Raw genomic sequence first — 14,243 nt, forward strand, 5'->3', positions numbered from 1 at the left:
CGTATTAGTATAGTTAATTAGCACAGGCTGTACTTACTTAGTCACTTAGTGAGCTAATGCCTTCTCAAATGTATTTATGTAGTAACCAGTGAGTCTATAATGTGATTATTAATAAGGTACAGTTTGGAGTTCAGAATTTCTTACTATTTATGAATTTTTTTCTGGGTACTAAAAATTCAACTGAATTGTCTTTAAATAACTCTTCGTTATTGATGGAATGTATTTCATTTGCTTTCTCTAGCAAAGTATTTATACCCTTTTCTGGGAGTAGGGTGAATATGTAAGTTTTTATTCAAACTGGGACATGTTTGAGAATGAAAGGGACATTACAAATATTTAAAGTTTTATATGTTTTTTGACTTTTTTTTTTTGGCCATCAAAATGGTTTTATTACATTGGTAGATCAGTAAAATAGTTCTGTTTTCAAAAATAAAATTTTATAAAATATTTGTTCTATAGTACAACAAAATAAAGTCTTTACGTTGATTATGAGAATATTTAAAAACAAAAGCAGAGTAGTTATTCTGGGTAATAGTCATATTTTTTGTCAGCTTCTTAGACATATCTGTCTATAATATTGTGTCAGTAATACTTTTCTGAACAATGTCATTATTTTCCAATGTAGTTTAACTAGTTTTAATTTTTTTCATAAAATTATCTGCAGCATTTTTCAAAGTTACATTTTATGGTGTGTAGTTGTTAACCCTTACAGTTGACTCTCCTCTGTAACCATTGCTATATGTATATATATTTTGGCCATGCTGCTTGGCTTGTGGGATCTTAGTTTCCCGACCAGGGACTGAACCCGGGCCTACGGCAGTGAAAGCACCAAGTCGTAACCACTGGACCACCAGGAAATTCCCAGCAGTGCTATCTTTAATTGCTAACATACTCTATATGTTGTGAACTACTTGGCTACCTCAGGAACAATTTTGCTAAATGGAGAATATTGTTAATTCTAATTTTTTTCTTATTGAAAACTGTAAATTTATCAGCCCCAGTATTTTCACAGGCATTGTCTTTTTGCCTCTATTAAAGGTACTCTTTGACAAATTTTTAATGACAAATCTTGTCATATAATTTGTCCCTATTTATGATTATTTGACATGTTCCACTAAATTTAGTTGCTGTGAAATCATACGCTCTCTGTAATTTCATGTCATTCCAGTACAGAATATACATTTATCCAGTTAAAAATAGGAAGACTTTTTTTTTTTTTAATGAATGTTAGATTTTTATTTATTTATTATTATTATTATTTTTTGTGGTACGCGGGCCTTTCACTGTTGTGGCCTCTCCCGTAGAGGAGCACAGGCTCCGCACGCGCAGGCTCAGCGGCCACGGCTCACGGTCCTAGCCGCTCCGCAGCATGTGGGATCTTCCCGGACCGGGGCACGAACCCGTGTCCCCTGCATCGGTAGGCGGACTCTCAACCACTGTGCCACCAGGGAAGCCCCAATAGGAAGACTTTTGATGGAACTTCTAGAATTCATTACAAAGTATAATGATAGAATTTCAAAATTAGATCTTGTATTCTGTTTGAACTCTCATCATTTAATTTGTTTAGTACTTCCCTTGCTTTTGAGGGATATGTTTCAATGTCTTGGCAAACGTTCTTTGTAATGATATTTTCTAAAAGCTTCAATAGCTGAAGTTTTTTTTTTTGGATTTTTATTCATTAACTTTAATCTTTGATTAAAAATTTCCCACTGATTTTGAACAATATGCAACCAGTCATTAGAGGACTTGTTTTCAAAAAGATTCAATACTGAGACACTTAAGTTGGATCTATAAAGTCAGTCTTTCAAAGATTCCAGCCTTTAAAATCTGATGACAGGTTGCAAGTAGGGAACACATATTGCCATGTTTAAGTATTTTTTTTGTTTTCAATACCATTTTTATACTTAAAATTTAAACCAGGGATATGTGAAAACATTTGTAAATTTTGGCATTTGCAGCTAACTCATTAACAGTGATGCCACTATAGCTCTATGATAAATAGAAGTAGCCTTAAAATTTTTATGCAAATTGTCTGTCTATCCATTTTCTAGAGAAATGAAAATTTAGTACTTAATTTTGTATTAAACATATAATTTCTTCTCTTTAGCTCATTGTTCCTGAAAGCGTTTACTGGATTAAAAAAAGAAAAAAAGATTGTCAAACAAAATAAATAAACAGTTGTAGAATTATACCATGAAATAAATGACAAAACCACCTCGAGTTTTTAGACTGTTGACTCCTCACACATACTTCATTTGCGCCTAACCTGTAATTTCTCACCTACTTGGCCGGCTAGTGGCCTGATGGATCTTGCAAGTCATTGCACATGTCACTGTACTGACTGGCACATCAGTCAGTAGCACCAGGAGCCAGCAGAAGCACCAGTGTAAAATATTTCTTGCGCAGTCTTGAACGGATGTAAGGAGTTACCTGTCCGTGGTTGCTTGTGTCTGAGGATACTTTTCACTGAGTCTTTTGCATGGTGTCCTTGAAAAGGTTTTAGTTATGTTTTATCTGTAAGGAGTCAGGAAAAAAGTGGAATTATCGTTAGTCCTCTTTACAATTTCATCACTTGTTCAGTGGTTAGAGCACTTAGACACTACTAGCTTGGCCAGAAGTTAGATGTATATAGTAGAGGTGTACTAAATTCATCCTGGTTTATTTTAGTGTAGTGATTAATAAAAAATAGTTCATTTAAGAAAGTGAGAAATCTGAGACAAGTGGTAAACTGGATGGGATGCTGAGACAACAGATTGTACTGTCCTGAGCAAACCAGGGCATATGGGAAACAGCATGGTAATGTGAAAGAGGATGGAGCTTAGAGTGAGACAGTCCTGCATTTAAGTCCAGTCTCCGCCATTTAAAAGCTTGGACCTCTCTAAGACTAGGTGTATTAGGGTTCTCCAGAAAAACAGAACCAGCAGGACAGACACACACACACACTGATTGATTAATTTTAAGGAATTGGCTCATGTGATTGTGGAGGCTGGCAAGTCCTAAATCCACAGGGCAGGCTGGAGACCTAGGGAAGAGTTGATGTTGCAGCTGAGTCTGAAGGTGTTCTGGAGGCAGAATTCCTTCTTTCTTTGGGGGGTCTCAGTCATTTCTCTCTTAGGGCTTTCAACTGGCTGGATGAGGCCTACCCACATTATAGAGGATAATCTGCTTTACTCAAAGTTTATGGCTTTAAATGTTAACCACATCTTAAAAAAATACCTTTATAGTAACATGTAGACTGGTGTTTGACCAAACAGCTGGGTAGTTAATGGCTCTTGAATCTGTCCCCTTTTCCATCCTTGTTTACTTTTAGCATGGCAGTTGAACAAGTTGTCTTCTATAACACTTTATAATCTTATCTGTAAATCCTTATCACCATTCAGAACTCCTTACTATTCTCTTCAAACATAACTGAGATTTCTGTTGATGGCATGCATTTTTGCATGCTGTTACCTTTGTATAGAATCACCCTCTCCCCTTCTCCCTTACACCTCAAATTTCTGTACTGATGTCAACCCTATGAAGCCTTCCTGGACTTCCTTCCTTGTTCCAGAACACTCTTCACATTCATGTACAGGCGAACCTGAGCCTTCAAACATCGATACTCCTAAGCTGCCTTTCAGATGAGATAATATATCTGTTCATCAGCTGACCAAGGAACCCTTTGAACTGTGGTATGAATTGAATAGCACTCCCTTCCTGCAAGCATTTCAGAACTGATATCGATATCATCTTTTTGTTCATTAGTTTGTGTATTCATTTGATTAATTTACTGAAGTGGTTTTTGAATTGTATTCATAGGTACCTTGGGCACTTGGGTAGAGGATGAATGCTTAAGGCTTTGGGCTTTTCAGTTCATCTTTAGCCAAACCATTTCACCCCTAATTTGTTATATGTTGGGTTTCTGAGTCAAATTTTACATGAGGAAAAGAGTTCTGATGTCAAAAATAATTTTAAAATTCTTGTTTTATTTCTTGTCTGCCTGATTATTGGTAATCCATGTGGCTGCCTTTATTCAATTTCCCTTCCTGCCCCCAGAAAGAAACAATGCCAAACTTTTTGAAATCAAGGATATTTTAATCGTATTTATCTTTATTTCATATATCTGTTGGATGAATGCAAATGTATTAATAGAAGTCATTGAATAGCATTTAATTTCTAATTATTTATTTATTTTAGTTATCAAGTGGGAATCCTCTATATGAAAAATACTATAGACAGGTAAGATGTTTGTTTCTTTGTCTTCTTAGATTGAACATAAAATATACTTTCAACTCCTGATTGTATATATGCAGATTACCATCCAGCTGAATAAATTTGACATTTCTTGTTTTCATTTTCTTGTGCTTTAATCTCCTGCTTTGATTAATGCTTTTAACAAGCTCCCAGAAAAATGAAAGAAAGATAATTAAGCCCAAACACTTAATTGTCTTAAATATCTATCTTAAAAATCCATGTGGCATTAGATATATTCATCCAGATATAAACATCCAAATTAATTTATAAGCTAAATAGAAATGACTTTTATGTTGTTTTTAAGACTTATTAAAGTTTAATTTTCATGAAGTTAAAACCATGACCCTCATACAAATATATAAAATGAACGTGTGTCAAGGATTTTTTTCAACTCATTAATTATTGGGAGAACCAGTGAGATGTAAAAATGGGAATATGAGTTACAGAGATTTATATTCTCTATCAGAGAAAATTAATTTCATTGGTATGGATAGGAATCATTTGCATTGCTATCAGGTTTATATAATTTAACCTCTACCCCCTACAGAGTGTAAAGTAGCCGAGTTGATAGAAAGTCAAAGGTGCAAACCATAGATCAGATTATCTAATCTCCTGAAAGTGTAGACGGTCTTATTTGCCCATTTCCAAATATCAGATCATTTTTCTTGATAATCTCTTCACCTTGTGATCATAATTACAGAAAAGGCTGGTCTCCTTATACAAATAAACTGGGTAATCTACATATTGCAGCAAGTGTTAATGAACCACTATAGGTCTCCTTGTGTGACTTGCAAATCTAAAGCCATACACTTACTATTTAACAACTTCTAAGGCCAGCTGATTAATTTCTGCTTGAAATTTCTAAAGAATCTCAGATTGTGCTTTTGAAAGCCTCTGTTATTTATTCTTCTGTTTTAAGGCTAGGATCCAAACTTTAGAAATTCTCTTCTTCATATTTCACATGCAGTATAAATTTGAGTGCATTTACCTCATCTTGAGGTTTCCCATGGCTGCTAAGTTTTCTAGCCTGCTAAGTGACCTTGCTTTACTGCTTGAGTGACTGGGATCTTACAAACCATGTTGCAGGCCAGTCTTCTTGTGGAGTCTTTGTAGACATTGGTTGTACATAAAGGCAATCCCTGATCCTTAATAGCGGCTTGTTCTATCTGAATAAAAGAGAATCATTCTCAAATATGGCCTTGTTTTTGTACAATTGGTGTACTCAACTATAACCTGATAAAAAGGAGAATAAATTGTTATTTAACTTATTTGATAACTATATGGCCATACAAAGTAAGGACATTCAGTTAAAGGATTTGTTTTTGATTTCTGAAGGGTCAGTGAGAATCAAATACCACTGAAAACTGTTTCATTCAGTTTACAAAAGCAGAGCCTACTAAATTGAGGGATGGATATAGAGTAAGAAAGGGCTTTTCCACATATCCATTAGAAAATAGAATAGTAAAAATACCAACAATATTCCACGTAAATAATCATAATTGAATTTTCCTTAACACTTCATTCAGCCCTGCGTACTTAATTCTTGTTTCCCTGCCTCTTGGGTCAGGAGTCTGCTTTCAAGAGATCTATCTACTTCCAGAATGCAGTCCTGGAATTTTGACTTGGTCTACCAGTACAGTCTGAAAGTTGTCTAAGTGATGTCAGCCCAGAAGTCTTTATCCAAAAGTCTACATTTTGAAGTGTTAATAGTTCAGAGTATGTGGTATCGTACTTTCCATGAGGCTCTGAGACTGTCTTTCTTTGTCAACAACACAGATTGTGGCCTTTAGCTTATGGCAGAGCCTTTAGGCAGGCATCAGAGTACAACAGAAACTGCCTGTAGATGACAAAGACTAAATGGCTGTGTTTAATTATTATAATAACCAAAAGAATGGAAGATAGTAAAATTATTTATTGGAATACACTACATAAATATGTCATAAGAGCTTAATCTGGGTTTCCCTTTCTCCTCAGTGCCTCTGTTTCTAGGCTATGGGGGCGTAGTTGTTCCTTTTTTATCCCACCCTGGTCAAGGGATAGGCAAAGAAAAGGAGTTGTGGAGAATTCTAGAGGCAGAGTTCCCAACCCTTTCTGTACCTCCTTGTTACCCCAAATTTGGATTGAGCAATTCTTTCCTTTTTGCTGAGTGCCTGATTTATCCCATGTTCTAGCACTTGAAAGAAAGTATTTCTCTTTTGCTTCTTTGCTGAGATTGGTCTGTCTGGAATGCTTTGTATATGTTTTAGCAAACAATCTTTTAACTAAAGTGGAAAAACAGCTAGCTCACAAATATCCTTGTATCATGTTACTATTCCCATGACTTTTAAAAATTTACTTTTCACTTTTACAAATAGAACTTTAGGAAATCTCTACGGAAGTGAGAGTCGTTATTTTTTTTGAACTGTTTTTTTTGTTCTTGGTGACCTCATTCTGTCTTAAAGGAAAGTCCCCATCAGTTAAAATGATGTGTTTCCCTTAATGTGCTTTAGGAACTTAGCAGTTTTTAAAATTTCTTTAAGTTTATAATGCAGTCACTGCTGGTTTTAGAACTGATATTGCTTTGATTTTTAAAAAAAGTGTTGCAGTTTCTTAAGAGTAAGTATAAAAGCAGAAGTTAATTATTTAAAGATATTTGAAAAAAAAACAGATAACTGTGCAACTATTCCCATTTATCAGAAGACCTCTCCAGGAACTATTGCCCTTTTCCTCTTTTGCCATTTAAGTTTATTGGAATTTAAATGGCAGCTATAGAAGACTTGGAATCAGAAGACATGTATTAATGTTACGACTCCACTAATCTGTTCTACTTCCTCTGAGCTTCAGGGTTTTGTTTTTGTGTGTTCTTGTTTGTTTTTGTTTTTTAATTTGGCTGCACTCTGTAGCTTGTGGGATCTATGTTCCCTGACCAGGGATTGAACCCGGGCCCTGGCAGTGAAAGCACTGAGTCCTAGCCACTGGACTGCCAGGGAATTCCCTGAGCTTCAGTTTTATCATGTGTGTAATGGGCATGATAAAAAAACACTTTGTAGATTGACAGTGCTGTCTAGATGGTACTCTTCTCACATGGGTCTCCAATATTCCATGGCCTTTGTTAGTCAAAGGATTCCTGTTGCCTTTTTGAAAAAGTCAGTTCCCAAATTACAGGGAGAAAGGCAGGTAAATAATCATAATTTTGTCTTTATGTTTGTTGTCAGCTTATGGTTTGTATCTTTTCAGGTTGATACAGGCAATACTGGAAGGGTATTGGCTTCTGATGCTGCGGTATTCCTGAAAAAATCAGGACTTCCAGACCTGATACTTGGAAAGGTAGTATTTGTTCATTGTAACTAGATATAATGAATATTTATTAGTGTAGATAAATTGGGTGCAAATTCAGAAAGATAACCATTACAAAACTTAGAAGTTAGAACTGTCATGGAAGCAGTTACAGTAATGCAGTGGAGGGAATTTCTGGTGTAGTGATTTACCCTCTTGAAAAATAAGGTGTTTTTCAGATTTTTAGAAAACAAATTACTTTTTAGTAGGATGAAATGAGGAAGTAATAGTACATTTGAGTGATGTGGGGAGAAACAATGCAGACTGGGAACCTTGCCACCCACTCACAATTGGCTCTTTCCCTACTTCCTCTATTAGAACTGTCTCTATGTTTAATATGTGGTAAATAGAGTAGGGGATGAGAGGCTTAGGAAGGAGCACAAAGAGGTGGAAAAGTCCCTCTCTTGGCTTGATCTCCTTACAAATCCTTATATATGATATTGATATGTATTCAAACCCTGAACAATAATCATTATTAATAATTTAATTATTCACAAATAAACATTAACTATTTCAGCTTACCCATAAGAAAGAATGTCATCTTAATAAGGATCTAAAATCAAGGTAGCATGTTCTAGTAGAAAGAGTATTGGACTTGGAGTTGGAATCTGGGTTAATAAAAAAGTCATTGGACTGGAAGTTAGAATATGGTCTTCAGTTCTTTCCCTGATGCCTTGGATGTTCTTGAGTAAGTCACTTAACCTCACTGGACCTTAGTATCTTTGTGTAGGGTTGCACTAAGTGATACTTTCCACTTTTAATTCTGTGATTCTTAAATCTGACTACCAAAGAGCATGAGGTTGTAAATTGCAGGGATTTAATTTATCTTTAAGGTGATTTTTGTTAAAATATAGGTTGATACTTTTTTTTTCTAAATTTCAGATCTGGGATTTAGCTGACACAGATGGCAAAGGTATCCTGAACAAACAAGTAAGATTCAGAGATTGACATGAAAAATTTTTGAGTAATTCAGAATAAAAAATAGCCAGCAATTTTTTGTATTTTTAAACTAAAAATTGGTTTTTACCAAAATGAGGGTTTTGCAAGGGCAAGTGTTAGAACAGTGAAAATATTTCCAATCAATAGGCATTAAAATACCTAATTCCCAAAGGTTAGTGTTAGTTTGGTGACATTTAGTTCTCCTGGAGTGTTGTAGTCTGTTTGGGCTGCTGTAACGAAATATCACAAACTGGTTGGCTTGTAAACAGCATAAATTTATTGCTCACAGTTCTGGAGGCTGGAAGTCTTAGATAGGGTGCCAGCATGGTTCTAGTGAGAGCTTTCTTCTAGGTTGCAGACTGCTTCTTTATTCTTACATGGCAGAATGTGCTAGTGATTTCTCTGAATGCTTTTTTGTAAGGCACTTATCCCATTCATGAGGGCTCCATCCTGATGGTTTATGCACTTTCCAGAGGCTCTACCTCCTAATGGCTCTACTATTATTTTTGGGATTTTGAATTTCAATATATGAATTTGGGGGGGACACATTCAAACAATAACATGGGATTTATTTTTCTTAGTTATTCAGGGAGACTTTGCTCTTTGTATCTTATTAAGTTTCTTATGTGTACAGGGTTATAAATGAAAGTGGATTTTATTTTATTACTTTTCTTTAAATTTATTTATTTATTTATTTATTTTTGGCTGTGTTGGGTCTTCGTTGCTGTGTGCGGGCTTTCTCTAGTTGTGGCGAGCAGGGGCTACTCTTCATTGCGGTGCACAGGCATCTCATTGCATTGGCTTCTCTTGTGGAGCACGGGCTCTAGGCACACGGTCTTCAGTAGTTGTGGCACGCGGGCTCAGTAGTTGTGGCTCGCGGGCTCTAGAGTGCAGGCTCGGTAGTTGTGGCACACGGGCTCAGTTGCTCCGTGGCATATGGGTCTTCCTGGACCAGGGCTCGAACCCGTGTCCCTTGCATTGCATTGGCAGGCATATTCTTAACCACTGCACTACCAGGGAAGAAGTCCAAAAGTGGATTTTATTATTCATGTGTTAAGATGGTATTGTGTATTTGAAGGGAAGCTCTTGGCTAATCAAACCTGAGTACAGTGTATTCTGGTCTAGGTCTTATCTCTGACATATAAACCAAAAAATGGTTTACAAGCCTGAAGTAAACCTTAGACCAGAAATATGTGAAAGTGGTTGTGGGCATTGGACACCATCAGAGAACTTTAAAGTTCTGCTTGTTGGGGATGGATTTCAGAGTTCTATAGGATTAAATTCAAAGCTTGCTACATGCTAATACATTGGCTGAGCACTACTACTCAAAGCTAATTTTCCCTATGGGGATAGCTGAAGCTAACTCAGAAAAGGGATGGGAAAAATTAGATGAGGGGGTCAGAATACCCAGTCTCTTATTTAAGATTCCAGGGTTAGATTGTGGTCCCCATTGGACCCCTGGGCAGAAGGGCCAGTTTGGTACATTGGAGACATTGGAAAACTAAATTCGCATGGGCATCCAGGGTGCTCTGTACTCAGCAAATATTTGTTGAGTACCTGTTTTTAGCCAGGTTTTGGCAATACAGAGGTGAACGTGACAGGATGTGGTCCTTATCTTCATGAACTTACAGTAAAATAAATTCTTCACTGCTGTTCCTAGACTTTGGGTGTTTAGTTTGAGTTCTTTGTTATATCCAGGTGGCTGGATTTATGGATTTGCAGTTATAAACTTTGATGTTTGCATTGGAGGAATAGATTTTTAAATTAACATATGAAATTAAGAAAATAAACCAATACTTACTGAGTTTCTATGTGCCAAAAATGATAGTGTTTTCTTCCTATAGTGTGGTTTTAATTTTGTTCCTTATAATACATTGCAAGGTAGATATTAGCCCCCCTTTTAAAGAGTTTTTTTAAACTTGCCCAAGGCCTCACAACCAGTAGCAGAACTAGAATTCAGTGCAATACTATTTCACTTCAGAGCCCATCCATACTGTGGGAGTGGACCTGATTACCTAAGAGTAATTGACTCTGATTAGAATGAGAAGAGAAAAAGGGTTATTTAGAGTTCAGCATTTAAAGGATGGTAGGAGACATTGATTTCAGCAGAAGATACTTGAAAGGTCAGAGGAGAACTAGGAGAGCTTTATGAAACTATGCCGGTAGAGAAGAGCATCAGGGAGGATCATACAGTCCAGGCTGCCAAAAGAACAAGTAGGCGGTGTTTCCCTGGTGGCGCAGTGATTAAGAATCTGCCTGCCAATGCAGGGGACATGGGTTCGAGCCCTGGTCCAGGAAGAGCCCACATGCTGTGGAGCAACTAAGCCCGTGTGCCACAACTACGGAGCCTGCACTCTAGAGCCTGGGAGCCAAAACTACTGAGCCCATGTGACACAACTACTGAGCCCACACGCCACAACTACTGAAGCCTGTGCGCCTATAGCCCGTGCTCTGCAGCAAGAGAAGACACTGCAATGAGAAGCCCGTGCACCGCAATGAAGAGTAGCCCCTGCTCGCCGCAACTAGAGAAAGCCCACGCACAGCAATGAAGACCCAGTGCAGCCAAAAATAAATAAATTTAAAAAATAAATTAAAAAAAATTAAAAAATAAAAGAACAAGTAGGATGAAGCTTTTTAAAAAAAAATTTATTTTAGAGTCCTGTATTTGGTAGCTAGGAGTTTATTTGTGACATAGGCAGTTGTTTCTCTAGCTAATGGTAGGAGTTAAAATCAGATTGCATAGAAGCTTGTGTGGTGAATGAAAAGAGAAGGGGTGATCTTGAAATAGCATTTTTTCAAGAAATTCATTAGTGAAGGCAAGGTATTGTATAAACAGACAATGTGTAAGTTTCTAGGAATAGGTTAAGTATTGAGTAAGAAGAAAGTATTGAGTAGAAAAAAGAAAGTAGAAAGAAGAAAGTATTGAGTAGGTGAGAACAGATGTGAGAAAAGCAGTAAAGGGTTGATTGCATCAGCAGCTGTACTGGAGTATTGACAAGTTGCAAGTAATCATAACTGGAGTAAAGGGTTTTGTTATGCTTATTCTCAGACCTGATTTTAACTCAGAACAGCTGAAAACAAGTTGCTTCAGTGTCATTCCACTAATTAAATTTTGGACCGAGGCTTCAAATGCCAAAAACCCAAGGACCTTTGGGAGAGATTTACAAATATTTTGAAGTCAAGCAGTTATATAATTGTTTTAGATGTTGCATAGTTATTCTTTGTAGCTTTTCTGGAATAACAGTGACTGAGTTACTTGAATGATTGGTCTAGTGTTAAAATTTATAATCTTAAATCCAGAGATGCCTTTTGATAACGTTTTATTTATTTTCTTCTAGACTTTTTTTCAAGATTCTTTTTCTCACTTAAATTATAAAAATCATTTAACATCTTTAAATATTCTTTGAAACATGATTATTAATTTTGGTATATTTCCAAATATATATATTTATCAGTATATCAGTTTATTTAATTATTTTCCCATTTATATTAATATTTTTTGCTATTTATAATATTAGGAATATCTTTGTACATAGATCTCTTCTTGATTTTAGGGCAAGTGTTTTTTTTTTTTTTTTTGCTGTACGCGGGCCTCTCACTTTTGTGGCCTCTCCCGTTGCGGAGCACAGGCTCCGGACACGCAGGCTCAGCGGCCATGGCTCACAGGTCTAGCCGCTCCGCGGCATGTGGGATCTTCCCGGACCGGGGCACAAACCCGTGTCCCCTGCATCGGCAGGCGAACTGTCAACCACTGCGCCACCAGGGAAGCCCTAGAGCAAGTTTTTCAAGCAAATGTGCCGTTATATTCGCTGCAACATAAAAATCTTGGAGTAGTTGTGAATTGTTTTATATTTTCAGATTAAAGGTATGTGTGTAGATAGATGGATGGATGGATGAATGGATAGATAGATAATGCTCTTAACATTCATACTTTTCTTTCTCAGGAATTCTTTGTTGCTTTGCGTCTTGTGGCATGTGCCCAGAATGGATTGGAGGTTTCACTGAGTAGTTTGAACCTGGCTGTTCCTCCACCAAGATTTGTAAGAAATGCTTTTAAATTTAAATTGTATTTTTAAAAATGATACCACATGATTTGAAAATTAAAATTTACTATATTAAAAAATTTTTCCCTCAACCCCTATCACTCAGCTACCCGATTTTCTTTCTTATGGCCACTGCTGTTATTAGTTTCTTATGTATCTTGCAGTTATTTTATGTGTATATAAAGACATATAAATACCTATATCCTCAGTTTACATTAATTGTAGCATACTATACACATGATTCTATGCCTTTTTAAATAACTTGATATGTTTTGGAGATCTTTACATAAAAGCTTCCTCATTCTTTTTTACAGCTGGATAGTATTTCCGTGCTTCTGTTTACCTTAATTTATTTAACTTCCTATTGGTAGGCTTTTAGCTTGCTCCCAGTCTTTTATTATTTAAAACATGCTGCGATGAATAATAACCTTGAATCTGTGTCACTTTGCATGTGCAGAAATATATGTGTAACTTCTCAGAAGTGGAATTGCTGTTTCAAAAGTTCGTGCATTGTAATTTTCACATATAATATCTACTTGTCTTCCATAGTGGTTGTATTAGTTCACAGTCCCACCAACAATTGGTTGAGTGTACTTTTGCTAACATACTGTTGTCAAACTTTTGGTCCTTGTCAATTTGATAGGTGACAAATGGGTAGTTTTAATTCGTCCTTTTGGTTTTATGGAGTGAAGTTGAGTAGTTTTTCTCATGCTTATGAGCCATTTACATTGCCTTTATGTGAAATGTCTGTAACCTTTGTCCATTTTTCTTTGGTTGTTTGTCTTTTCTTATTGAATTCTAGAGGCTTTTTATATATTAGGGAAACAGTTCTTTGTCTATATGAGTTGCAAATATTTTCTCCCAGTTTGCCATTTGTCTTTTGACTTTGTGGTCTTTGTGGTGATTTTTTTTTCCGTAAAGAAGTCATTGTTTTTAATGTAAATGAATTATTAGGATTTAAGTTTTTTAATGGTTTCTTTGTTCACATTTACATTAGTCCTGATGTAAGGTATGTGTATGGATTCAAATGTATGTTTCTTCAAGACGGCTACCTTTTAGACTTAATACAGTTTATTGAATAATCAATCTTTTCCATACCGATTTGAAATGCCGCCTCAATCATGTGCTGAATTCTCATGTATTTTGGTTTTTTTCTGGATTTTTTCTGTTCATACCCATTGATCTGTTTATCCATATGCTGATCTCACATTGTTTCAATTATCATATTTGGTAATTTATATCTGATAGGGCTAGTCCTTCCCACCCTACTGCTTTTTTTCAGAAGTTTCACGGCTCTTCTTGCTTGTTTTTAAATTCAGTATTTTAGTATTTTGTCTGAGTATTATGAATTTAACTTCAGTTTTGAGAATTTCTGTACTTTGAAGTTTAGTTGTGGAGTCAGAGGGTTAATTTAGGGATTTGTTGCCTAACTATACTATTATAAAAAATTTTCAAACATATTCATCTGTCTCTACAAGCAAATAAACATAATAACTTGGACAGGGTGTTGATAGGTTCATGTACTTCTAACTTAGAAATCTTAAATTGAATTCTTGTTCCAGTCAGCTTTCCTTAAATAGTGTAGGGAAAAAGTGATCAGTTAACAGGGCCATAAATATTTTTGTTACATTCAGATATCTTTATCTTGATTTCAGTTGTAATAGGATTTCTTCTATAAGACTTACATGTTTTAGTTAGTGCTCCACAGTCATT

At 35.9% G+C, this 14,243-nt stretch overlaps 1 protein-coding gene across 3 annotated transcripts in view; it reads left to right on the plus strand.

Annotated features, from left to right (window-relative positions):
- Positions 1-14,243, plus strand: part of EPS15 (epidermal growth factor receptor pathway substrate 15) — a 160,537-nt gene that overhangs the window by 29,614 nt on the left and 116,680 nt on the right. For all 3 annotated transcript variants that reach the window (XM_027108578.1, XM_027108579.1, XM_027108580.1), the window contains 4 exons: positions 4,177-4,218; positions 7,450-7,539; positions 8,431-8,478; positions 12,432-12,527. In XM_027108578.1, the coding sequence (XP_026964379.1) occupies positions 4,177-4,218; positions 7,450-7,539; positions 8,431-8,478; positions 12,432-12,527 (276 nt within the window). The remainder of the gene's footprint in view (positions 1-4,176; positions 4,219-7,449; positions 7,540-8,430; positions 8,479-12,431; positions 12,528-14,243) is intronic.

The sequence above is a fragment of the Aethalodelphis obliquidens genome, unplaced genomic scaffold (assembly GCF_003676395.1).
Source record: "Aethalodelphis obliquidens isolate GAN/ISIS:26980383/991018 unplaced genomic scaffold, ASM367639v1 scaffold9, whole genome shotgun sequence".
NCBI classification, from domain to species: Eukaryota; Metazoa; Chordata; class Mammalia; order Artiodactyla; family Delphinidae; genus Aethalodelphis; species Aethalodelphis obliquidens.